Source organism: Adiantum capillus-veneris, chromosome 19 (assembly GCF_014529385.1).
Source record: "Adiantum capillus-veneris isolate H3 chromosome 19, ASM1452938v2, whole genome shotgun sequence".
Lineage (NCBI taxonomy): Eukaryota > Viridiplantae > Streptophyta > Polypodiopsida > Polypodiales > Pteridaceae > Adiantum > Adiantum capillus-veneris.
The window spans coordinates 43,120,133-43,146,098 of NC_140949.1; the positions used below are offsets into that span (position 1 = coordinate 43,120,133).

The 25,966-nt window shown below is 45.5% G+C and overlaps 1 protein-coding gene and 1 long non-coding RNA gene across 6 annotated transcripts in view; one reads left to right on the top strand and one right to left on the bottom strand.

Moving 5' to 3' along the window:
• Window positions 1–729: 729 nt before the first annotated feature.
• Window positions 730–25,966, top strand: part of LOC147433906 (uncharacterized) — a 73,656-nt gene continuing 48,419 nt past the window's right edge. The window contains exons 1-4 of one of the 4 annotated variants that reach the window (XR_015185323.1): window positions 730–2,489; window positions 3,085–3,211; window positions 3,511–3,563; window positions 3,646–3,779. This is a non-coding gene — a long non-coding RNA (uncharacterized LOC147433906). Of the gene's footprint in view, window positions 2,490–3,084; window positions 3,212–3,510; window positions 3,581–3,645; window positions 3,780–25,966 lie in introns of all 4 variants that reach the window. The other 3 variants (XR_015185322.1, XR_015185321.1, XR_015185324.1) reach the window with 3 other exon arrangements.
• LOC147433907 (structural maintenance of chromosomes protein 5-like) overlaps window positions 3,143–25,966 on the bottom strand; it is an 82,988-nt gene continuing 60,164 nt past the window's right edge. The window contains exons 2-7 of one of the 2 annotated variants that reach the window (XM_086490521.1): window positions 4,475–4,619; window positions 4,259–4,324; window positions 4,064–4,186; window positions 3,882–3,980; window positions 3,687–3,790; window positions 3,143–3,585 (exon numbers count right to left, since the gene is read on the bottom strand). In XM_086490521.1, the coding sequence (XP_086346647.1) occupies window positions 3,576–3,585; window positions 3,687–3,790; window positions 3,882–3,980; window positions 4,064–4,186; window positions 4,259–4,324; window positions 4,475–4,619 (547 nt within the window). In that variant the 3' untranslated portion in view covers window positions 3,143–3,575. Of the gene's footprint in view, window positions 3,586–3,624; window positions 3,791–3,881; window positions 3,981–4,063; window positions 4,187–4,258; window positions 4,325–4,474; window positions 4,620–25,966 lie in introns of both variants that reach the window. The other variant, XM_086490520.1, reaches the window with a different exon arrangement.

A 25,966-nucleotide genomic window follows, 5' to 3' on the forward strand; every position in this document is an offset into this window, starting at 1 on the left:
ATCATCTCACGGAATGCTTCATGCGAAAGATATGCATTGTTGATGTGAAACAGACGTTTCTTAGAAAGAGACTGATCATAGTGTAGTTGCCCAAAGCGCAACAGCATCACAATGAGCATGGTCAGATAAAAGCAAAGAATGGTCTATGCTCATTTCGCATACAAACTCATCAAATTGTTGCATGTCGAGGACATACCACCGATCTAAACTTGCACAATATGCAAAGTGAGCATTATGTTGAAATGTGTACCCTGAAACATTGGGATGCAATAGGGTCTACAAGTCCAACATCCGTGTGCATGTAATGAGATCTGTCCAGGCCTGCAATCCTATACTCAATATGTGCGAATATCCTATGGTGTTATCTGATAAAGAGGGTGCATTCTTAAAATCACCACAAAGCAACGCATTGGAAAGCCATGGATAAGAAGATATCTCACGCCACAAAACAGCTCGTTGCCCCGAGGCCATATGCGCAGACACCACCAAATTCATAAATCTGGTTATTGATCGTACATTGGACTACCATCCCAATGACCCGTTGGATCATTATACGCCAAACTGGCTACAACTCATGCCTAACCATAATCAAAACACTTGAAAAACCTGACAAACCAACATATGCTATCCAATATCCCGCAAAATACGAGCATTGCCGAGCATATCCATGTTGATTATGCTCTGGCAAAACCACAATGTCTACCTTACATGTATGTACATATTGCCAAGTTAACCTCCACTTATCAGGGTTACATAACCCACGCACATTATATGAAATGCATTTTAACACAACTATGCATTCAAGAAATATGTACAGAGGCAAAGGACGGAAGGGACTAAGTTGACGTGCCCATAAGCACATCAACATCAGCAGCCCACGACTCAACTACAGTATTCTACATGCCTATCTCAGAGGAAGCAAAGCCTGCACCAGGTGATTGAGAAGTCCCATGAACCACTGCATCTCTGTAAGAGTGCACCACCGTATTCCATGCATCCGCAATAGTTACAAGGAAGAGGTTTCTCTTCAAGAGGTACATAATTGCGAGAAGAGAGCTGCGAACGCATTTTAGCAGTCTTCTTGGGGGTCACCCAAGGAGATCCTTCCACCGAATTCACATTTTTTCCCTTGTTTTTGGTTTCATGAGCAAATACAGACTTTCCTTTAACCGGAAGATTTGGGGAAGCAAGAGGTTTGACCTTGCCTTTATCCAAAGGTAGAGCATCATGCAACACAGCGGACAGATCTAGGATTGGGAACTTCTTTCTCATTAGAAACCGCAAGTTGAGGGACAGCTGAACGAGGAGGTTGCAAAATAGGTTCAAAACATTTAGATTGCATACGTCCAAATTTCCCACAACGAAAACACTAATTTGAAAATTTTCCCAATCTGAGCTTGAAAGGGCGTTTCCCAATGAGTGGGTCCCCCGAATTGACAGTAATACCTTCAGGGGTGGGAACATCTGTATCCCAAAGCACACAAAAGCAATTTGTATTGGCATCAAGTTTGGGAGGACAAATCACTTTTCCCAAATGAGAGACAAGCATAGGAAGAAAGTGGCGCCAAGTGCGTAGAAAATCAAGGATTTCCATGCACTTATGAGGGATTAGGCTTTGATAGTTCTTGGTAAGGGCCCATGGCAATACATGTGTCATCTGAGTATTAAAAAACAAGGGAGACAACTCAAGCAACACATTATAAGCATCAGTGTCTCCCAACAAAACTTCATAGAATCCTCTGGTGCCAAAGTAAACGCCTCGAACTACTTGGCGTTTAAGAAGGAAGTATATCCACTGACCCACGTCTTGCGCAATAGGCATCTTGCCCGAGAAGAACAGAATACCTGCATTTAGAGCATATTGCGCCACTGGGTCCATCATAGCTTGAACAGGAATGAGCACTTCAGTAGTGGATTCATGTCCCTCCCAAGCGTTCCATGAAATTTCAAAATCCTCTAATAAACAGGCTCGGATTTCACCCATTTTCGAAGACTCGGGTGCCATCTGTTTTTTGCATTTGTATGAGCTGATAAAAGGCACACCGAAATCTGACATACACTGAGAACTTGGCGTTTATGTACTGCTCACTATTGTAAACCAATTCACCCTAGGAATTCAAAGAAACGAAGCTATGTAGACTGCCCACAATACTGTATCAACAAAGATCCTTTTGTACAATAGCCAGCACGCTGAGAACAAACTGTGACTAAACTGGAGACTTTAGCAAACGCTCCCTCACACACACACACCAAACCTAAACTGAAGACTTGAAGAGCTGTACAGAACCTGCGCAAGAGGCTGACTGTCGAGGCAGGGGCCAAACACGGTTTGTGCAGATTGCAAGGGAGTCAAGACACGGCGTTGGAGCAGAATCGCACGCAGCAGGTGGGACAGAGTAGACCAGAGGTGGCACGCTGAACAAAAGAGGCAACACAGCACTACAGAGCACGCGCAGGGCTGCAGGGTATTCTCTAGAGAGATCGTGCAGGTCACGTCGCACAGGGCAGAACGCGCAGGGCTGTCCTCTCTCTCACACCACACACACCTCTCTCTCACACACACACACACACACACACACACACACACACATATACACACCCCACACACACACACGCACAAAGTTCAATACAAGATGAAGCTAACTAGTCTTTTGCATATCATGGTCATACTTCCCTGCACATATAGGTTCATAACTAGTCTTTTACCCCACACACACACACACACATAGTTCAATACTAGATGAAGCTAGCTAGTCTTTTGCATATCATGGCCATACTTCCCTGCACATATAGGTTCCTAACTAGTTTTTTACTCCACTCACACACACACACACAATTTAATACTAGATGAAGCTAACTAGTCTTTTGCATATCATTCCCTGCACATATAGGTTCACATCCATTAAGAGTTAATGCTCCATCCTTGCATCCCTCATATGTGTATCCACCCTTGTCTTGGGCTATTTTATTTTGTAGCATGTTTATTTTCAGCACTTTTGTCCATGACATGTACACCATTCTGTCTCATAGACAAACTTTAGCCTCTACAAGACATTAATGAACTTTCTTCTCTTGTGCATGCAGGTTCTTTTAGTGCTTTGCCACCTAGATGCATTTTCCAATTTCTTTTCACTTTGAATCATTTCAAAGCTAAATCCCATCGCTGCTTCTTTTCCTCTTTTCCACATTGATAATTTCGGCCTAAACCAAGGTATATAAGAGTAAATAGAAGTTCTGAGATAAATCCAATCCTTTCTTATACACAATAATACAAAAAGAGCACTTGTAATCACGACTGTGTGTTGAAACAATCATTGTTTCCACAAATTTTAGGGGCATTTTGCTAGTGTTGCCTGATATATAATTAGATGCAAAAGAAGGAAAGATTCAGCCAATACTAAAGACTTGGTTATGTATCTGACCCTCTTCCTATGTAAATTTTCTGCATCATTCTCCACTTTGATGCCTTGACTCATTATTGATGCTTCCTAAAGTCTCCTCTACTACCAGCTTCTTTTGTTGCAGTTCTCTTTGCTCTCTCGTATCCGCGCCTGTAGGAAGAGGTTGCTACTATTTCAAGGTACTCTAGAGAAATATGAGAAGAACCAATGTAAGCGCACTTACTCTGTGAAAATATCCGCGCAGGTTTCACAAGCACGACATTTGCAGATATATGGCATCCGTACCTCGGAGCTTGCCAGCGATAGTGATTCTCTGGAGTCCAGAGATCCATTACCCCAAGTTTGCTTGCTTGATTGGCCTGACGATTTGTTTCAGAGGTACCTATAAACTACTAACAAGAAAAGGCATAAGCTCCATAGCAAACACCAAAGGTTGTCAATGTGAATAACCAAAAATTGAAGCAGTGATTAATAACTTACTGAATGATCCAGCATAGCCACTGTTCTCAAAATTTTCTTAACAGTAGGTGGTGCAGTGAACACATCAATCAGTCTGGCTTGTATACCTAGGCCTTGCATCTATCAAGATCATACTCATTAACATAAGTCTGTGAGCAATTGTTGATCAAACAGCCTAAAAAAAATCAGCATAAAATCTAAACCTGAGTTGTCAAAGAAGGAGAGGGGTCATCTGGAGATGGTACAAAATTCAATACAGGTACTCTGAATTTCTTCAAGTTCATATTCAAAAGATTTTGATCATGCGGACTGTCAGTCACAAAGGCCTAACAAATAAACACCAGCTCAATGTTTGATCTTCAAACAGGAAGGTAAGCACTTCAGCACAAGAAGCCTACCTTCCAGAGATAGTCAGGGACCTGACCTTCCAAGTAGGCTGCATAGTCTTGGTTTAAAAGATTAACCTGTAAATCAACTTAAAGTTCACATTATACTCCTTGCATAGTGCCTGTTTATGAACCCCCTTTTAGTCTTTCCCTGGCTTTACTTAGAAGGTGAGGCATTTGAAGCTTAGAAGTGGCATACCAGCTCTTTGTAAAGGGGGAAAGAATTACCTCCAAAAGAATAGCTCCATGAACATCCCTTTGAAACTCATGTTGGTGATCTTGCACCCACTGATAAGCTTCAAATATGCGCCGTGCTCCCAAGTCCTTCAATGCTTGGAGACGACATGTGCCAAATCTTTCAATATGTTCCAGCCTAACGCAAAAGAAACGTGTAATATCTGTTAAGGACTGAAGCCAATCTATCTGTTAATACAATTGGGACCTTTCCAGAGGAGGCCAGAGAACTCTCAAATCCGAAAATCAATCCATTTGGGCTTTTGACGTGCAAGCTAAGAATTAATATGATTTGGTCTAAAAAGGCAGAGGGAAATAAATGTTCTCCCTATATTCACTGCTATACCACTAATACACAACATTGAGGTCAGTCATAGAGTCCATTGTGTGCTCTCTTATCCTGCAATGCCTTGCTATTTACTCAGTGTTCTGCTTGTAAACTCTAAAATCCAGGAGTGCAATTTCTCCAAGGTAAAGAAAATATTACAAGAGTAGCTTGAAATTATCCACGGTTCTAGGGCAAAATATAGGGATAATGACAAATAAGTAAGACTCCAGAGAGATTGTTTTAGGCATGCCAATGTGTTTCGACCTCTAGGGTCTGTCTCATCAGGGCTTGATTATGTTTATAGGTTGAGGATGAGTTTTCAAAGTAGACCATGCTTGTGGTTTTAAAGACTTAGAAAATTCTGCATTTAAGCATATGGAGAGGTACAACAAGGATGAAAGGAGGTAAATGTGAAAGAGATGAATATGAAAGAGGGAAGTTGAGTGTAACGGGAGGGTACCACGTGCCAACTAAAACGAACAGACTTTTAGCACTTCAAACAACTAGAACAGAAAAAGAGAGAATCCACGCGAGCGGCGGAGTTCCACTGTCACAAAGTGATGAGGTGGCATGCCCAACTAGAAGAGAAATGGCCGAGTGGACAAGAGAAACAAAATCCGGAAGTTTTGAACCGCGAAAGCATCGGCCGAGAGGCCTAAAACCCTAATATGAAGTCAAAAGCTTGAACTCTAGACAAGTTTCCGTAAAACGTGCTAATTGATGACTGGCACGTTGTACGAAAATGTTGACGTGGAAGGTTGTACGGACTTCCGTAAAACGCGTTGACAATGCCACATGGTAGCTTGTACGGATTTCCGGGTTTTGCGCAGGCTAATTAGCTAGCAGTTTTTCATGGGCTTTTGCGTAAAGTGCTTTTGAGTACTGTGCTTTTGAACCTGAATGCTTTTGGGGCTCTACTTTTGGGCATCCCTTGTAAGTTTATAAGTGCCCTAGGGAAAGGGCCAACAGGCCAGTTTTAGGAGGGGTTTCTCCACTCTTGATCATATTCTGACACTCAGAGCCATCATTGAGGAGGGAAGGTCACATGGGAGACGGATTTATTGTAGCTTTGTGGATTTCCGCAAAGCATTTGACATGGTACCGAGAGCTCGATTGATGCACAGACTGCAAGAGATGGAGGTGCCCATAGTGTTGATTTGGGGGATTATGGCTCTATACAGATCACTAATGGGACATGTATGCACCCTAGAGGGGATATCTGATGTGGTTCTCTCCACCATTGGGGTGAAACAGGGTTGCCCATTGTCTCCTACTCTATTTGGTATGTATGTTGATGAGGTGTCTGATTACATTGAGAGAGAGGGTGATAGAGGTGCCCAGCTGGCAGGGATGTGGATCCCATTGCTGTTATATGCTGATGATATTGTGTTGATCTCTGACTCACCAAAGGGTATGCACAGACAATTGGATGCATTACACAGTTTTGCAAAGGATAGTGGATTGTTTGTAAACCTTGGTAAAACCAAGGTTATGGTGTTTAACACCACACCACAGTGGATCAGGAGATCAGCACCGACTTTCACATATGGTCAGGAGATTGTAGAGTATACAGATGCATACACTTACCTTGGAGTTGTCTTCACTGAGCGGAGGTTTTCTTTGGGGAGAGCAGCAGAGACTAGACTGACTAGAGCTTATGCGGCCTTGGGAGGCTTGGAGAGGATGTGTTCGCAGGTTCAGTTCCAAGAACCTCGGACAATGTTATGGCTCTTTGATACTTTAGTAGCCTCAGCTATGTTGTATGCGATGCAGATATGGGGACCTTCTATAGGCCAAGATGGTTGGAGACGTATGGAGAGGCCCTTGGTATCTATGATCTCTCGATTGATCAAAGTCAAGGCCTCCGTACCCCACGCTATCATTCGAGCAGAGCTAGATGTCTCTCCTATGGAGATTGAAGCGCTTATCAGATCAGTCTCCTTTGTGCACAGCTTGTGGGATACTACTAGAGACAGATATGCTAGACTGGCCCTTGAGTCTTCCAGACAATTAGCTCTTCAGGGGAACACTTCATGCTGGTATGCACAGATGACATCATGGTTTCAGATGCATGGCTTCACCATGGACAGGCTGCCCCCTTTTTAGTACTCTCTTCAGACATCCTCGATGTCTCATACACGAGCTGGATACCAAGAGGACATGGATAGAGCCGCCACAGGAGTTGGGCACGAAGATGGCTTTCTATAGAGAGCATCTTCTCCACCTCACAGGAGATGGGTTTGTGATTCGACCCAGCTACATGGATACACATATGTCTCATGGTTTGCAGTGTACCATTAGTCAGATACACACATCCTCACGTCAGCTGGAGATTGAGTCTGGTAGATTCAGAGGGATACCAGCAGACAGCAGGATATGCCGCTTATGCCAGCTAGAGCCAGAGACAGAGCTACATTACATGTCATTGCACAGTGTACTATGAGATTCGGGGTCATTTCCACTGCTTATTCAGAGAGGGTTTCGGTCCTTTCTCTAGGGTCATGACTTATGAGGATCAGAGATGTCTTGGGCTATATCTACTTGAGTTACACAGATATAGACACTTTATTGGGGAGAGCTAGAGAGAGACAGTCCCAGAGACGGATTACATATTCTTTCCACTAGATATGAGACAGCCAGAGGAGCAGCCATCATTGCAGAGCTTGGCCCACACTCATTCGACCACTACCGGCACTCTCATCGACCGAGCACTGGAGCTACGGATATCCAGACGGCCACGATTGAGGAGAGGGGCTACATAGCATCGACAAAGACTACAGCAGAGAAATTGAGCCATACTCTCTCGACATCCAGAGTGCAAATGAGGATGGATTCTAGTAGTAGTAGTATTTTTGTTCTAGTCTTTTTGTACCCAGATATGGTATCAAATTCACAATTTTGTAACAGTTTGGTCTCGTAGTCATTTTGGCCTTTAATATAACATTTCATTTCATTTCATCTCTCTCTCTCTCTCTCTCTCTCTCTCTCTCTCTCTCTCTCTCTCTCTCTCTCTCTCTCTCTCTCTCTCTCTCTCTCTCTCTCTCTCTCTCTCTCTTCGCTGCACATTTGATTTTTGATGGACGTAATGACTGCTTCGCCAGTATGTAAGCCCCATCCGAAGGCAACTTTTGTGCTTACAAACAAGCGGATTACACAAATGGAGAGGGAGATGAAAGACTGGAAAGCAGATATGGAGGGATGGTGGAAAGAGAAGGCAAACCTTCTTCAAATGTTTCTCAACGAAGGCGCGCAGTGGAAGAAAGAGAAAGAGGACCTGCACGCAAAGCTACAAGCACTTAAGGCGGACTCCAAAGCACTTAAAGAAGAGGTCTCAGCTCTCAAACGAGAACTTGCCGATAGAGCGAGCAGTGGACTAGAGGAGGGGGAATTCCAGCCATCGGTAGTAGAGGAAATCAAGGTCATCAAAGAGCAGGTACGGATGATCAAAGAGGAGGAGAAACAAAAGATGGTAAAGACGTCTTTGTGGATGGATGTGATCACGAAGACGCAAAAGAAGGCGGATGAGGCCGAGAAGTGGATAGAAGTCGCTAAGAAAGGCAAAGGGAAAGAAACCACATCTGTCCCCACTCCTACAATCATCAACATGACTCTAGAAGAAGAACAACGGAGGAAAACTAGAGCTTTGCATATAAGAGTAACCGGTCTAAAAGACCGAGATGATGTGGAAGAGAAAGTTGAAGAACTTCTCCGCATGATGGGTAGTGAGGCTACTCATACAAAGGCATGGAGGGTGGGGAAGAAGACACAAGGCAATGGGGAGACTTCAAAAGGGAGAGCTCTAATCATCCGTTTCCCATCCATGGAGGCAAAGAAGGACTTCTTGAAGAAGCGTCCTACACTAAAGAAAACGGGCATATTCCTTGGAGATGACCTCTCTCACACAGCTTGCGCATATGAGAGAGGTAATGCCAGAGATTCAAGCGGCAAGGGAGAAGGGAAAGACGGCCTTCTACAGAGATGGCCGGGTTGTGATTGTAGAGCGGCGCTCCACATGACGGTGCGAGACCCGTGGGACCACCCTCAAAGTTGCCACGTGGAATTGTAATGGATCTATGCGACTTGATGTGGGCGCCTTTGAGGATAGTTTCAGGGGAAGAGACATCGTCTTCTACTCTGAGACACATCAGGCCCATGGGCAGTCTATGCCTCACATCAATGGATATAGATGGGAGACTGCCTATAGACAGGAGACACGATCAGAGCGCAGAGGGCGGGGATCAGGAGGAGTCGCAGCATTATTCAGGGAGGAGTTGCAGCCATTGATACATATAGCCCGCAGAGATGAGCAAGCTAGGTACATGTGGGTGAGACTAAGAGCAGAGACAGACAGATATCTTAGCATTGCTATTTGCTACTTTCCCCCGAGCACGTCAGTGTATGCACCACCCAGAGGACAGTCCCCTTTCTCTATTTTGGATGATGACATATAGGAGTTCTCTAGAGATGGTGACATCATCATTCTAGGGGATTTCAATGCTAGGACTGCCCATCATCAGACAGTATTTTATGATACTTCATAGGAGATGCTGAGAGAGCTGGATGCTGCAGAGACAGGCCTATCCAGACTATCACAAGATGGAGAACACACTGAGTATGGACGACACTTGATAGACATGGGGACTGCACATGGATTGGCCATCTTGAATGGCCTACAGAGATTTCCCGCCTCAGGGGGTTTTACATGCTTTCCACACAGACATGGAGCCAGCACAGTGGACTATGTCATGGCACAGCCCAGCCTCATCTCTAGTATCCAGGATCTCACGATTGGACCCAAACCTGTTGGTGTGGCAGTGGATCATGCTCTTGTGTCAATGACCATCTCTTTTCAGTTTAGTGTAGCACACAGGCTACGGACAGCAGCCCCTACTCGCTACACCTTCACACGGGAGACAGACTCTATATACATAGATGGGATCTACAGACGCCTATGCACAGAGGAGCCAGGGCGACCTCTGGAGGAGCTTACTACTATATTGACACAGACACTACATGATGCAGCAGCAGAGGCATACCCACATACCCAGCTTGAGGAGAGACGCTCTGAGCAGAGACGCCGTTCGAGGAGCATGCCCCAGAACAATTGGTATGATGAGGAATTCTGGGACACTAGAGCTAGACTTCAGAGGGAGGTGCTTTTGGGGGACATCACTCACAGACAGTCACAGATTGACTTCCGACGCCTAGTGCGACGGAAGAAGAGGGCATTTTTGGCTCGGCTAGAGCAGGATCTATATTAGTTGTTCTTGAGTCATGACTCACGTGAGGCATGGCGGCTCTTTCAGGAGCACTCTCCCCCCCCCCCCCCCGCCATCACTTCTACAGAGGACTGGGGCCAGTACGCATCATCTCTGTACACAGTTCCTGAGCAGCCCCCCCTTCCCGACCCTCCCGATCCATGCCCACACACATGTGCTTTTTTCACCGCGGAGATGGTGAGGAAGGCCATTGACAGGATGAGGACTGGGAGAGCTTACAATCATGATGGTTTAGTGGCCGAGCATTTCACACATGCCAGAGATCTACTAGCAGAGCTTCTAGCAGTGATGTTTAACCGTGCCATGTGTGAGGGCTTGCCTGATACTTGGACCTATCTACTATTGTACCTATCTTCAAGTCGGGAGACCCTATGGAGCCTGGGAATTATCGCACTATCATGATTGGACACACATTGGCACGGTTGTACGCATCTATTCTTGAGCAGCAGCTGAGTAGATGGGCAGAGAGGGAGGGGATACGCGCAACCGGGCAGGCAGGGTTCAGGAGGGGTTTTTCTACTCTTGACCATATCTTGACACTCAGAGCCATCATTGAGGAGGGTAGATCGCGTGGGAGACGGATCTATTGTAGCTTTGTGGATTTCCGCAAAGCATTTGACACAGTGCCTAGAGCTAGATTGATGCGCAGATTACAGCAGATGGGAGTACCCACAGAGCTCATTTGGGGGGTCATGGCATTATACAGGTTAGTAGTGGGGCAGATACGCACCTCAGAGGGTCTATCCACACCAATTCACTCCACTATTGGGGTGAAGCAGGGCTGCCCGCTCTCTCCTAATCTATTTGGTATGTATGTGGATGAGGTTTCTGACTACATTGAGAGAGATGGTGATAGAGGTGCACAGCTGGCAGGGACATGGATTCCATTATTGTTATATGCTGATGATATTGTGTTGATCTCCGACTCTCCGGAGGGGATGCAACGTCACTTGGATGCTTTGAATAGGTTTGCTCAAGAAAGTGGTTTGTCCGTCAACCTTGGTAAAACCAAGGTCATGGTATTTAATACCACCCCACAGTGGATCAGGAGGTCAGCACCAGCATTCACATACGGCCAGGAGACTGTGGAGTATACAGATGCGTACACTTACCTCGGAGTGGTTTTTAGTGGGCCAGTATTTTCATTGAGGAGGACAGTAGAGACTAGACTGACCAGAGCCCATGCAGCATTGGGTAGATTGGAAAGGATGTGTTCACAGGTTCAGTTTCAGGAGCCTAGGACGAAGCTCTGGCTCTTTGACACTATGGTGGCTTCTGCATTACTTTATGGAGCTGAGATCTGGGGACCTTCATTAGATCATCACGGGAGGACAGGCCGTAGTGATGGATGGGGGGACATGGTGAAGCCTCTGGTCTCTATGATCTCGCGGCTCATTAGAGCCAAGGCCTCAGTACCACGTGCTATTGTTCGAGCAGAGCTAGGTGCCCCCCCACTAGTGGTTGAGGCGCTCACCAGATCAGTCTCCTTCATACACCGCATGTGGGAACTTCCCAGAGACAGATATGCCCGCCTTGCACTTGAGTCCTCTCGACAGTTAGCTATGCAGGGAGATACAGCATGCTGGTATGGGGAGATGACATCATGGTTTCAGGCGCATGGGTTTAGCATAGACAGATTGCCTCCCTTCCAGTACTCACTGGATGCACCCTCTCTGACTCTTACACAGTCCGAGATCACCAAGCTCATCTGCCAGGACTTGACTCAGCTAGACACCAGGAGGACATGGATACAGCCAGCACAGGAGCTGGGCACGAAGATATCTTTCTACAGAGAGCATCTCCTCCAGCTTACGGTTGATGGCTTTGTGACGAGGCCGAGATACATGGACACCCACTTGTCTCATGGGATACGATGTGCTATCGGCCAGATACGTACATCTTCACACCAGCTCTGTGGATCGAGACTGGGAGATACAGCGGAGTACCAGCAGAGGCCAAGACATGCCCCCTGTGTGACATCGAGCCTGAGACAGAGTTGCACTACACATGCCACTGTCCCGTCTACTACGAGATACGAGGCCGCTTCCATTGCTTGTTCAGAGAGGGTTTTGGACCATTCTCCAGAGTCATGCAGTACGAGGATCAGAGATGCTTGGGTTTGTTTTTGCTTGAGCTACGCAGACACAGAGAGAGCCTGATGAGAGGAGAGGCTAGCCAGTCCCAGAGACAGATCACAGATTTCTTTAGAGCTGCCACTGGACACCCGGAGGAGTTACTACCATAGTAGAGCTCGTCGTCTCACACCAGAGGCACACTGATCGACTGAGCGACTGAGCTTGGAAGATCCAGATGCCCACGACTGCGGAGGACTACACAGCATCGGCGGAGGCTGCATAAGAGGATTCGGATCACTTTGGCTCGACATGCACGACGCCCGGTCAAACTACTGACCATGGAGGAGATTGATGAGATCCGCCAGCGACCGATGCTGGATCTCTTGTGATCTAGCTATCCCAGCTAACTGCTGTTCACACCTAGTAGTTTAGGATTCCATAGTATTTTATTGTGACATTTGTCATTTCATTTTTGTCATTGTTGTCATCTTGTTACTCTGACTCTGACTTTGTATCAGATCCACCACATTGTAACTTTCTGGTCTCATAGGTCACTTTGGCCTTTTGAAGACGTTAATATAACATTTCATTTCATTTCTCCGACGGAGATTGCGGCAGAGGATCCACAGATCAAGATAGGCTTCATGCTATTGCTATATTGTATCATGCTGACACTTATCCCCACTTTGTACCTTTGTGGCATTATACCATTGCTCAGCTTACAAGCCACCCATAGGAGTCGGTAGCACTCCTATCTCAGTTTCTAGTTTGTAGTTTTCTTTGTTTGTACCCAGACTTGGTACTAGACTCACCATTGTAATCAGTTTGGTCTCATAGGTCATTTTGGCCTTTTGTAGACGTTAATATATCATTTCATTTCATTCTCTCTCTCTCTCTCTCTCTCTCTCTCTCTCTCTCTCTCTCTCTCTCTCTCTCTCTCTCGGTCATGGTACCCCTGAGAGTTCACCCACCATAGCCGCCATCTCCAACAATTGGTATCAGAGCGTTGGTTCAACCTCGAGGGCCTATGCTCAACCGCGGGAACCGTCGCTTGCAGAGGAGACCCGGCCTTCATCGACCTGCATGATTTCAATCATAACCACCATCAAACAGGTCGCCTTGGCATGCTGATGAAACTTCAACACATGCTCGTCTGCTAAATCTCCCTCCACAGCTCGCTGTTAGCAACTCTTGCCATCGGCGTTGTTGCCTCAGATACAGAATTCGTCATTTTTCCCTTTGCACACTATTTATATAAAGCAGCCATCTTCTTTGAGCCTTGGCTAGAGAGCCTTCACACCCAATCGATCAAGATTGCGAATCCAGCAAGGTTCACCGAGCATACAACATATCAAAAAACTCTAAGTTGCAGCTATTGGTGGTGCCGCTAGGCAATTTCAACACTCTCTGCAGACAACATCTCAAAACTCCTACTACAAAGGCATATCGTAACGTGCTACCTTCGGTAATTTTTTGCAAGGCGTTTTAACACGCTGTCTGAGAATTTGCTGGCAATAGTACAAGAAGGAATTGGCAATTTTTCTTGCATGCTATTGCTAGTATTTCAAAATGCAGAGCTTGGTACTATGCACACTTAGCATCTAAAAGGCTGCAGTAGCAAGTGAGGCATCTTCAAATTTTACATGTGCTGCATGCAAATCAACTAAAAGCTTCTCAAAGCTTTGACGTGTCAGTGGTGGACAAGGGATGCTAGCAAGGCTACCCGTACGGAAATCCCGCTTTTTGCGTTGACTTGCTGACGTGGCAAAGCATACGGATTTTTGGAAATTATGTTGGCTGAATTGGTAGCTTTTGGGGATTATTGCTCTATTTTCAAGAAGCTTTTCACTTACTGCTTTTGGGGGTCTGCTTTTGAGCATCCCTTGTACCAATAAATAAGTGGGCAGGGCCTCACTTCTCAAAGCATCTGGACGCAGAGTCTGAGAGTGAGCACCTACCCACTCTCTTGTACTTTGAACACAGATTAATACAAAAAGAAATACCGAAAGGGACGCCAATCTTTGGGGTCAATATCTCTAGGCACGGAACTACGACGTGCGGTGTTGACTTAATTGTGAATTGTGAATTGTTTTTGAAGTGAACCTCTATTGTGTCGCGGTAGGATCTTGAGTTGGGGTGTCCAAGTTTGTTACAGTGGTATCAAAGCACGGCCGATTTCTCTTCTACCGGGAAATCCAATCCTTTTCTCGCAATTATGGATTCCAACAGAGATCAGTCGACTTCTTCTGCATCTAGGAATGCGGGAGGAGATCACGATGAAGATTCTTATGAAGAGTACAACCCACCTCGGCCTACTCAGGCTGAGATTGAAGAGATGGAACGTCTGGTTGACAACGCAACAAAGATGATGATCAACATTGCAAAGGATCCAAAATTTGCAAAATTTTTTACTCAACAATCCTTTGAAGAAGTGCTCACCTAGTGGCAGAAGGCCACAGAGCCACCCATCAAATCGGCACTCAAGAAACCTCTTTCTCGGACGATGTTTACAAAGCAAGAATTAGAAGAGGTGGTTCAAACACAGATTAGCAGGCTTTTGGACACGAACAATAAAGCCAAAAAGCACGACAAAAAGCAAAAGAAAGGATCTGACTTCCCAGGTTATTTGGGTTGTCAATCTACATTTGCATCGGCAAGAAAGCAGAAGAAGCGTGTACAATTTGAAGGACTACCGAGTTCTTCTTCTTCTTCTTCTGACAGTTCTTCTGACTCGAACGAAGAAGACAGGATAGGGAAAAAGAAAAGCTTTGGAAAGGGCAAGAAAAAGGCAAAGAAGCCTAAGTTTCGCCCAGTTTTTGGCAGTTCTACAGAGGACTCATCCTTAGATAGTTTGGAGTCCGACGATCACATGATTTACGCAAAGAAGAAGCATTTCTATAAAGCCAACCAGTATGACTTCCTCGAAGATAAAAGCAAGAAAGTTAGAGAATTTAAAGAAGGTGGACAGTCAATTAAGTTTGACACTTTTTTTGGATTCCGAGATGCTTCGAAGGCGTTGGCCTTCATACAGCACTTTGACATAGCTTTCTCTGGAGGGCATTAGTCAAGGCACTCCATCTTTCTTCAAGAGAAATGCTCGAACATGGTGGTCCACCCTTCTACTGAGAAAGGAAGCTCCGGTTAAATGGTTGAAATTCAAAAGGCTTTTTATGTCTTCTTGGCTGACTCGGGAGTACGAACGAGAGATCCGAACTGCTTGGAATCATCTTCAGATGACCAAGGGAGATTCTCTGGACGCATATTGCGAGAGATTTTGAAGCTCTTTTCCACCAGCTTCTTCATTTAAGGTCTTGTTTAAAGAACAGATTGAGCAGTTTTGTTGCAGACTTCCTATAGAGATCCGAGATTACTGCTTAGAACAAAAGACAAATTCTATTCAAGAATTGATGGGTCATGCGAAACGGGGTTTTGCCATACATTCAGGCAATCTGACTTACCCCACTGATGAGATCTTGACTCAGAGAACCCAACAGACTTCTAATAATGAAAGTTGAAAGAAAAAGAGCCCCGAAGAAAAGAAAGACAAGGATTCGCAACCCTGTCTCACTCTTCGAACTACATCAAAGAGGGGAAGAGTTTTGGATGCGGGGAACATGGGCACGTGTCCGCGAAGTGCCCTAAAAAGGCAATGAAAGAACAAAACGACAAGGATGAAGACAGGTGTCACAAAGTGATGACGTGGCTACCTATCTGCAGAAACCCTAAATCCTGCAAACCCTAATTCTGGATACCCTAACCCTAAAACATGCAAACCCTTATTCTGTCTGCAAAAACCCTAAACCGCCGAAACCCTAACTGACACGTGGCAGCAATACGGACGCTCGAAAATCGCGCCGAAAATTGCGGCGGTTTTTGCGGCAGCCTGAGCTTTTGGGTGACGTGATTTTTCCTACGCAAAGGATGAGAGAGAGAATCTTTTGCTTTAATTGGATAAGCTCAAGAAAGCTTGTGAGAGAAAGAGCCTTTGCTTTTTAGGCTTTTGACTTTAAGCTTTTGGGGCTCTGCTTTTGGCAACCCTTGTAAATAAATAAGTAGCTTGGGCTCCCACTCTACAGAGCATCTGGACGCAGAGTCTGAGAGTGAGACCCAACCACTCTTGTACTTTGAACTCAGATTAATACTAAAAGAAATATCGAAAGGGGCGCCAGTCTTTGGGGCCAACATCTCTAGGCACGGAACTCCGCCGAACCAATGTAAATCAACTGTGCACTGTGAACTGTTTTGAAGTGGTTATTTGGTGCTGTCGCGGTAGATTCTTGACTTGGAGTGTCCAAGTCTGTTACAGTGGTATAAGAGCACGGCCAATTTCTCTTCTACGGGAAACCCAATCCCAAAAAAAATTTCTGCGGCACCTATGGCTTCAGGCAAGGATCAGTCGACTCCCTCTGCATCCGGAGATGCAGGAAGGGATCACAACGAAGATTCACGCGAGGAGTATGGCCCGCCTCGGCCTACTCAGGCGGAGCGTCGAGAGATGGAGCACCGACAGTTGATCGACGATGCAACAAAGATGATGCTTAATTTTGCCAAGGACCCGCAGATGGGAAAATATATAAGCAAGACCTCTTTGGAGGAGGTGCATACGGAGTGGCAGAAAACCACAACACCACCCCCGAAACCCGCTCTCAAGAAACCCTCTGCTCACAAGGAATATTCAAAGAAGGAATTAGAAGAGGTGGTTGATGCACGGATTGCTCAGCTTTTTGACGCGCAAAACAAAGCTAAAAAGCACGGCAAAAAGCAGAAGAAAGACACTGACTTCCCACGATATTTGGGTCGTTAGTCGACATTTGATAAGCCAAAGAAACAGAAGAAGCATGTTCGATTTGAAGGAGTGCCCAGTTCTTCTTCTTCTTCTGATAGTTCTTCTAGCTCTTCTGACTCGAGCGAAGAAGACATAAAAGCCAAAAGCAAAGCAAGAAACAACGCTTCGGAAAGGCAAGAAAAAGGCAAAGAAGTCTAAATCTCGCCCAATGAGTGACAGTTCTACAGAAGACTCGTCTACAGACAGTTCAGACTCTGACGACGGCAACTTCTATGCGAGCAAGAAGAATTTTTATAAAGCCAACCAGTATGACTTTCTCGAAGACAAAAGCAAGACAGTCCGCGAGTTTAAGGAAGGTGGGCAGTCAATTAAATTTGACACGTTTTCGGGATATAAAGATGCTTCGAAGGCTTTGTCTTTTATACAGCAATTGGACATCACTTTCGCGGGAGGACGCTACTCAGAGCACTCCAAGATTCGGAGAGCTGCCTCTTATTTTAAGGGGAACGAACTTGGTGGTCCACGCTTCTTTTAAACAAGACTGCACCAGTTAAATGGCTGAGGTTTAAGAAGCTTTTTATTTCTTCTTGGCTAACTCAAGAGTATGAACGCGATATACGACCTGCTTGGAACCATCTTCGAATGACCAAGAGAGATACAGTGGACGCTTATTGCGAGAGATTCTAGAACTCTTTTCTACCCGCCTCTTCATTCAAGAAGATTTCGTTCAGAGAACAGATTGAGCGGTTTACCTTGGGTCTACCTACAGAGATCCGAGATCACTGCTTGGAACAGAAGTCTGCTTCTATTCAGGAGTTGATGAGTCATGCGAAACGGGGTTTTGCCATTCACTCTGGCAGTTTGGCCTACCCCACCGATGAGGTCATGACACAACGAGCCGAACAGACTTCAGCGAATGAAAGTAGAAAGAGAAAGAGCAACCCAGAGAAGAAGGATGCACGACCCAAGCTTACTCCTCAGGAGAGAGCTCACTTTATCAGGGAAGGGAAGTGCTTTGGATGCGGGGAATTTGGACATATCTCCGTGAAGTGCCCTAAAAAGGCCCTGAAAGAACGGAACGACAAGGACGACGAAAGGCCTGAGAGTTCAAGAGCAGCTGAGGAACATGTAAGAAAAGGCAAGATGAAAACAAGACTGGTTCCAGATTGTGTGGGTACCAATCCCAACACAATGGACAAGAGTACAGAACTTTGCCGGGCTTGGGGCAAAGTGAAAGACCAAGAGGCCCTGATCTTCTTTGATGGAGGAGCCATGGCCAAACTTCATTTCACCAAAATTGGCGGCACGGCTCGAGATCACTCCCGATCGGATGGGAACACTTGCGGAGGCTGTTCTAGCGGCACCCGGCAAGGACGTAGCCATTATACAGGTCATTGGCAAACTTCGGTTGCATTATCAGGGTATTTGGGGCATGAGGACTTTTACATAATTCCTTTGGAAGGTTGTGATGTTCTCTTGGGAATTACCTGGTACCACAAGAACAACGCCGTGCTCGATTATCGGGCGAGGAAATCGACATTGACTACAGAGAAGGGTAGAACCATTGTAGTTGACATTAAACTGAAGGGCGAGTCTGGCCCTATTGTATCGGCTTCGGCCATTTCTAAATTAATGAGATCCAGTCTGTTTGTTTAGTGGATCTTTATGAAAGAGTTGAGTGATGAGAATAGGAAAAATATGTCTAAACTTGATAAAGAACGCCAAGATTTTCTACACTCTCATGCCGATTGCTTCTCAGAGGGCTTGCCAGGCGAGTTACCACCTGCTCGTCCTGAAGATCATACCATTGATCTGATACCTAGAAGCACGCCACCGAACCAGCCACCTTATCGTGTGAGCCGAGTATAGAATGAAGAGATAATGAGCCAAGTGAAAGACCTCTTGGAAAAGGGTCTTGTCCAACCTAGTACTTCACCGTATTGCTCTCCAGTGTTGTTGGTTTTGAAGAAAGACGGATCTTGGAGAATGTGCATCGATTATAGAGCTCTCAACAAAATCACCATCAAGAACAGATTTCCGATTCCTAGGATCGATGATATACTCGACAGATTACAGGGATCCTCGTGCTTTAGCAGGATTGATTTGAAGAGTGGATATCATCATATCAGAATCGCACCGGGAGACGTCTACAAGACAGGTTTTCGAACGACTTTTGGGTTATTTGAGTTTTTGGTGATGCCTTTTCGCCTAACCAATGCTCCTGCGACATTTAACCGGATGATGGACAGGATTTTTCGAGAGTATAGGCTAATTGTTGGCACTTTCTTTGACGATATCATTGTTTTCTCCAATAATGAGGCAGAGCATAGAGATCATTTGCTTCAGGTCTTTCAGGCATTACGAGATCACAAGCTAGTGATTAATGCAAACAAAAGTGAATTTTTCCTACCAGAGATACACTTTTTGGGACACATTGTCTCAGCAAACAGGAGTGCAGATGGATCCAGCCAAGATAGAGACTATCCGTGATTGGACCGATCTGAAGAATGTCCATGAAGTTAGAAGCTTCTTGGACAGTGTTCGTACTACAGGCGGTTCATTCGAAACTTTGCAGAGGTTGCTTCTCCTTTGCATATCTTGACACAGAAAGGAGTCCCTTTCTCATGGGGACCCACAGAGGTGACTACCTTTCAGACATTGAAAGAGAAACTGACTACGGGACCAGTTTTGACTTTGCCGGACTTGCAAAAGTCATTTCAAGTATATTGTGACGCTTGTGGTCGTAGTCTGGGTGCGGTCTTAATGCAAGAAGGCCATGTCATTGCTTACGAGAGCTGATTGTTCTCCAGGCAAGGCATGACAGCACAGATTTATGAGAAAGAGCTTTTGGCGGTTATCCATGCTCTTACTCAGTGGCGGCATTACCTACTCGGAGTGAATTTTACTGTCTTTACAGACCATCAGAGTCTGCGCTACTTCTTGTCACAGAAGCAGCTTTCCAAAAAGCAGATGCGGTGGGCGAACATCTTGTCAGAGTTTCACTTCCAAATTGTCCATGTTCAGGGACAGAAGAATGTGGTGGCAGATGCTTTGTCTCGGAAGCCGTTGGTTCTGGCTATTTCCGCGATGCATCATAGGAGCTTCGAGGATATGGTCGACCAGTATGCCACAGATACAGATTTTGCAGACGTCACACGGATACGGGATGGGGAGACAGTAGCGGGATACTCCATGGCTACTTGATGAGAAAAACCATGTTGTGCGTTACACAACCGTTGAGGGAAAAGGTTATGACTGAATGCCACTGTCCACCTTTTATGGGTCACCGCGGCATTGCTACCACCATGAAAGGGTGAGAGATACTTCTTTTGGCCGAGACTCAAGAAGAGGAGATACTTCTTTTGGCCGAGACTCAAGAAGAGTTTGTGCGCAGTTGCTTGGTATGCCAGAAGGTCAAGTTTGACAGGCATAAAGCACCGGGATTGTTACAGCCTTTACCCATACCCACCCGTCCCTGGGAAAGTATTGCAATGGATTTCATTTTTCAACCCCCGAGAACACAAAGTGGTCACGATGGTATCTGGACTGTTTTTGACAGATTTAGCAAGCAGGCTCATTTCACTCCAGTGAAGAAAACAGACAAGCCGCATCACTTAGCGAGACTGTTTGTGGCCTAGATCTTCAGATTACATGGCATGCCTGAGACGATTGTCTCCGACAAGGACCCTAGATTTACGAGTTTGTTTTGGAAGGCAATTTGGGAGAACATTGGCACACGGTTGCAGTTCTCGTCATCGTTCCACCCGCAGACTGACGCGCAATCTGAGATTGCCAATTCAGTGATTCTAGACTTATTGAAGTCTTATATCTCGGATCAGAAGACTCAATTAGAAAAGTATCTAGCTTTGGTGGAATTTGCCTACAATAACACGATACACTCTTCGACGGGGAAGGCGCCATTTGAGATTATTGAAGGTGCTGCGAAGGTTCCATCCTTTCTAAGCACGAAAGATAAGATTTTTGAAGCGGATAAGTATACGCGCGACTTAGACACGGCTTTTGCCAAGGTTTGTGAGGCTTTGCAAAAATCTCAAGAACGACACAAAAAGGCAGTGGATCGCCATCGTCGCGATTTGACACTGAAGGAGGATAATTGGGTGCTCTTAGGTTTCGAGAAGGCACGCCTGAGAAAGAAAAAGGGAAAGGAGAGGCTTTTTCCAAAGCTTAGTATGCGATACTATGGACCTTTCCACATCTTTGAAAAGATTAATGATGTCTCCTTTTGACTGAAACTACCTGACACTTGGAGGATTCACAATGCATTTCATGTAAGTCTCTTGAAACCTTTTAAAGGTGATGTGCCTGATGATGGGGAGCCTGATGAGCAACCCGAAGTGGAAGAAAACGAGGAGATCCTTGTTCCTGAACAGATTTTGGCACATAAGGATACGAAGAATAAAGGTAAAGTCCGAAGGCGGTTCTTGGTTAAGTTCAAGAAACTATCCTGCATTGGATGTGAAGTGGATGGAGGAGGAGGACCTAGCAGATACTCCTCAGATTGTTAAACTTTACCTCGAAGCTTTTGGTTTAGCATAGTCTACTCCAAATGGAACCCAAAATTCAGCTTGGCCGAATCTGGTGCAGTGGGATGCACAAGAGGGGAGTTACTCCGCTCCTTTGACAACAGATGCCTAGATTTTGATACTAGAGTCACTAATGTCTCTTTGAGCTTCAAAGATACTGAGAGCTGGCAGTATTCTGCTGTATGACTTTATGAAATGGAATCCCTGAATATGATACTGATTTGTTATTGACTTCTTTTTAAGTGCAGGAACTGATAGACGAAATGACTGCATCATTTTGGTCTAATTGATCTCGAAGAGACATGGTTGCAATAGGGGTTAGTCAATCGGGCATCGATAAGGTCCCGACTGGATCTAGATGCGATTGCTAGCTACATTGCCGATAAATCATGGTCTAAGATCCGAATGAATGTTGAATGTCATGTGATGTCGAGTGATGTCATGTGATGTGAATGTTGATTGGTACATGTGCTAGATGTGGATTCCTAGTACGTAGGTGCTAACAGTTAGTGTCTGCTAAGACGGTTTATGGCCTCTGTCTGTTTTGCAGGCGTAATCAAGGGCGATTACAATGCTTTCAAGAGGGGGATATGTGACAAAGTGACGACGTGGCTACCTGTCTGCAAAAACCCTAAATCCTACGAACCCTAATTCTGGAAACCCTAACCCTAAAACTTGCAAACCCTAATTCTATCTGCAAAAACCCTAAACTGCCGAAACCTTAACTGGCACGTGGCAGCAATACGGACGCCCGAAAATCGCGCCGGAAATTGCGGCGGTTTTTGCGCCAACCTAAGCTTTTAGGCGACGTGATTTTTCCTACGCAAAGGATGAGAGAGAGAATCTTTTGCTTTAATTGGATAAGCTCAAGAGAGCTTGTGAGAGAAAGAGCCTTTGCTTTTATTTTTAGGCTTTTGACTTTAAGCTTTATGGGCTCTGCTTTTGGCAACCCTTGTAAATAAATAAGTGGCGTGGGCTCCCACTCTATAGAGCATCTAGACGCAGAGTCTGAGAGTGGTACCCTGTACTTTAAACTCAGATTAATACAAAAAGAAATACCGAAAGAGGCGCCGGTCTTTGGAGCCAATATCTCTAGGCACGGAACTTCGTCGGGCCAATGTAAATCAATTGTGAACTGTGAACTATTTTGAAGTGATTATTTGGTGCTGTCGCGGTAGATTTTTGACTTGGAGTGTCCAAGTCTGTTACAACAGGCCAGAGGGTTCAAAAGCAACTGAGGAACGTGGACAAAAAGGCAAGATGAAAGCAAGACTGGTTCCAGATTTCAAGGGTACTGACCCAAGCACGATTGATGAAAGTACAGAACTTTGTCGAGCTAGGGGCAAAGTGAAAGATCAAGAAGCCCTGATTTTCTTTGGAGGAGGAGCCAAGGCCAACTTCATTTCACGTGAATTGGGGGCGCGGCTCGAGATTACACCTGATCGCATGGGACCACAAGCAGAGGCAATTCTAGTGGCACCTAGACGGGACGTGGCCATTACACCTGTCATTGGCAAACTTCCGTTGCATTATCAGGGGTATTTGGGGCACAAGGACTTCTACATAATGCCCTTGGAAGGTTGTGATGTTCTCCTGGGAGTCCCTTGGTACCATAAGAACAATGCCCTGATCTATTATCAGGCAGAGAAAGCGACATTGACTAATGAAAAGGGCCGAAAAATTGTACTTGATGTGAAATTGAAGGGCAAGTCTGTCTCTTTTGTGCCAACTTCAGCCCTTTCGAAATTAATGAAATCCAGTCTGTTTGTTTACTCGATCTTTTTGAAAGAGTTGAATGATGAACATAGGACAAATATGTCTAAGCTTGATAAAGAACGCCAAGATTTTCTCCACACTCATGCCGATTGCTTTTCAAAGGGCCTACCACGCGAGTTGCCACCAACTCGTCCTGGATCATACCATTGATCTGATACCTAGAAGCACACCACCGAACCAACCACCTTATCTTGTGAGTTGAGCCCAAAATGAAGAAATTATGAACCAACTGAAAGACCTCTTGGAAAAAGGTCTTATCCAGCCGAGTACTTCACCTTACTGCTCTCCGGTGTTGGTTTTGAAGAAAGACGGATCTTAGAGAATGTGTATTGATTATTGAGCTCTCATAAAATCACCATCAAGAACAGATTTCCGATTCCGAGGATCGATGAAATTCTTGACCGATTACAGGGATCCTCTTGTTTCAGTACGATCGATTTGAAGAGCGGATATCATCAGATCCGAATCGCGTCGGGAGATGTCTACAAGACAGCTTTTCGGATGAGCTTCGGTTTATATGAATATTTGGTGATGCCTTTTGGCCTTACCAATGCTCCAGCGACCTTTCACCGAATGATGGACAGGATTTTCGGGGAGTACAGATCTTTTGTGGCATTGTGAGATCACAAGTTGGTAATCAATGAAAAGAAGAGAGAATTTTTCTTATCCGAGATACACTTTTTGGGACACATCGTCTCAGCAAGCAGGAGTGCAGATGGACTTGGCCAAGATTGCTACTATACGTGATTGGCCCGATTTGAAGAATGTCCATGAAGTTAGAAGCTTCTTGGGCTTATGTTCTTACTACCGGCGGTTCATTAGAAAAGTTGCAGAGGTTGCTTCCCCTTTGCATATCTTGACACAGAAAGGAGTCCCTTTCTCGTGGGGACCACAGAGGTGACTGCCTTTCAGACTTTGAAAGAGAAATTGGCTACAGGACTAGTTTTGACTTTGCCGGATTTGCAAAAGTCATTTAAAGTATATTGTGATGCTTGTGGTCGTAGTCTGGGTGCGGTATTAATGCAAGAAGGCCATGTCATTCCCTATGAGAGCCGATTGTTTTCAAGGCCTAAAGGCTAAATTGACAGCACAGATATATGAGAAAGAGCTATTGGCGGTTATCGTGGACGATTTTGTACGTAGTTGCTTGGTATGCCAGAAGGTCAAGTTTTGTTAGAGTTACACCACCGTTGCTTCACCATTTTGTACGGCTAGTGATTGTCCCGGGTTGGCCACCCATTGCACATCATGTAGATTGCATGGGCGGACACTTTTCGCACGTGTCCGGCCGGTCATTTTTTGGGCCTGGCAAGGTGCACACATTTTTAGCCATTTTGGGCTTTTATGCTTTTTGCACCAATTACACATTTTTGCCCTACCTCAACCTAAGATTCTATAAATAGAATGCTTAGGGTCTTATAGTCATACAGATTGTGTATTCAGAGCACTTGTGTTTTCTCTCTCTCTCTCTCTCTCTCTCTCTCTCTCTCTCTCTCTCTCTCTCTCTCTCTCTCTCTCTCTCTCTCTCTCTCGCATTTTCGGCACTCGTGGCTCACACTCTTTCCACTGCTCACTCTCACATGGTATCAGTTGCCAAACCAGAAGAATCTGCATCAATTTCTCCTCCTGACGCTAGCGCTAGCACTTCTGCCGGTTTCCATCGCGGCGGATCTCAAAAACGCTGATCAGCGTTTTTCAGCCCTAGCGTTTTCTGCAAGAACAGCAGCGTTTTTGCACTTGCGGTTCTAATTTGCATTGATCTTCCTAGCACTTCCCTCCCGCAACAGAATTGCACCAAAACCGGCACCAACATTTGCTTGCGTTTTTGCAAACCCTAGCGTTTTCTGACAAATGTGCATTTTGCAGATCTTGCTACGTTTTTCCGTGTTTTGCTGGCGTTTTTGGTGATTTGCGGCGTTTTTCACAAAACGCTGATCTTGTACACCTGCGGGAGGGGGCCAAGGAACACCCAAAAGTCATCTACACTGCCTGGAACTTGCAGATCTACACCGTGGACAAGTATCTACACCCAATCGGCACCATTTTCAGTACTTATTACTTGCTGTTTTTTCTCTGTTTTCAGTCCCTCGACGGTTGAAAAGTGCGAGAACCCTCTCCTCTGACACTTTGTGACGCTCCTGCACCGACTAGTGGCGTACAGGCACGCTGAAATCTCTTATACAGAAGCATTTTGAGCACCCTTTGCAGCATTTTCTGGGCAAACAGCACGCTGGATTTTTACCTCTTGTGCGGTTGAACTATCCCTTGCTCGTCGGGACACCATCCGGTGGTTGTCCGTGCGGTTATCTTGGACTGCTACAGCCTTAGGAACGGTACCTTCATCGACGACTTGCGATCTTATCAATCTACCTTTGGGACTTCTCTCTAAGCACGCGACATGTCGACTCCGAAGCAGAAGGGACAACAACAACAGTCGCAGAAGGGGGCCACTACGTCTTCTGCGACTACAGCCACTTCCACTTCTGCGACTACGTCGGCATCTGCCAACGCTACATCCAACAATTATGCCCTCACCTAGTTTGCTGAGGAGAAGAAGTTGGATTTACACAACTATTCTGTGTGGAGGATGTCTGGTGAAGTGGCCCACTGTCCACACACACTTACCCCTAGGCATGGACAGTCCTGCGGAAAACGCTACTGAAATGATGACGTGGCACTACCATACGGACTGGCCGCA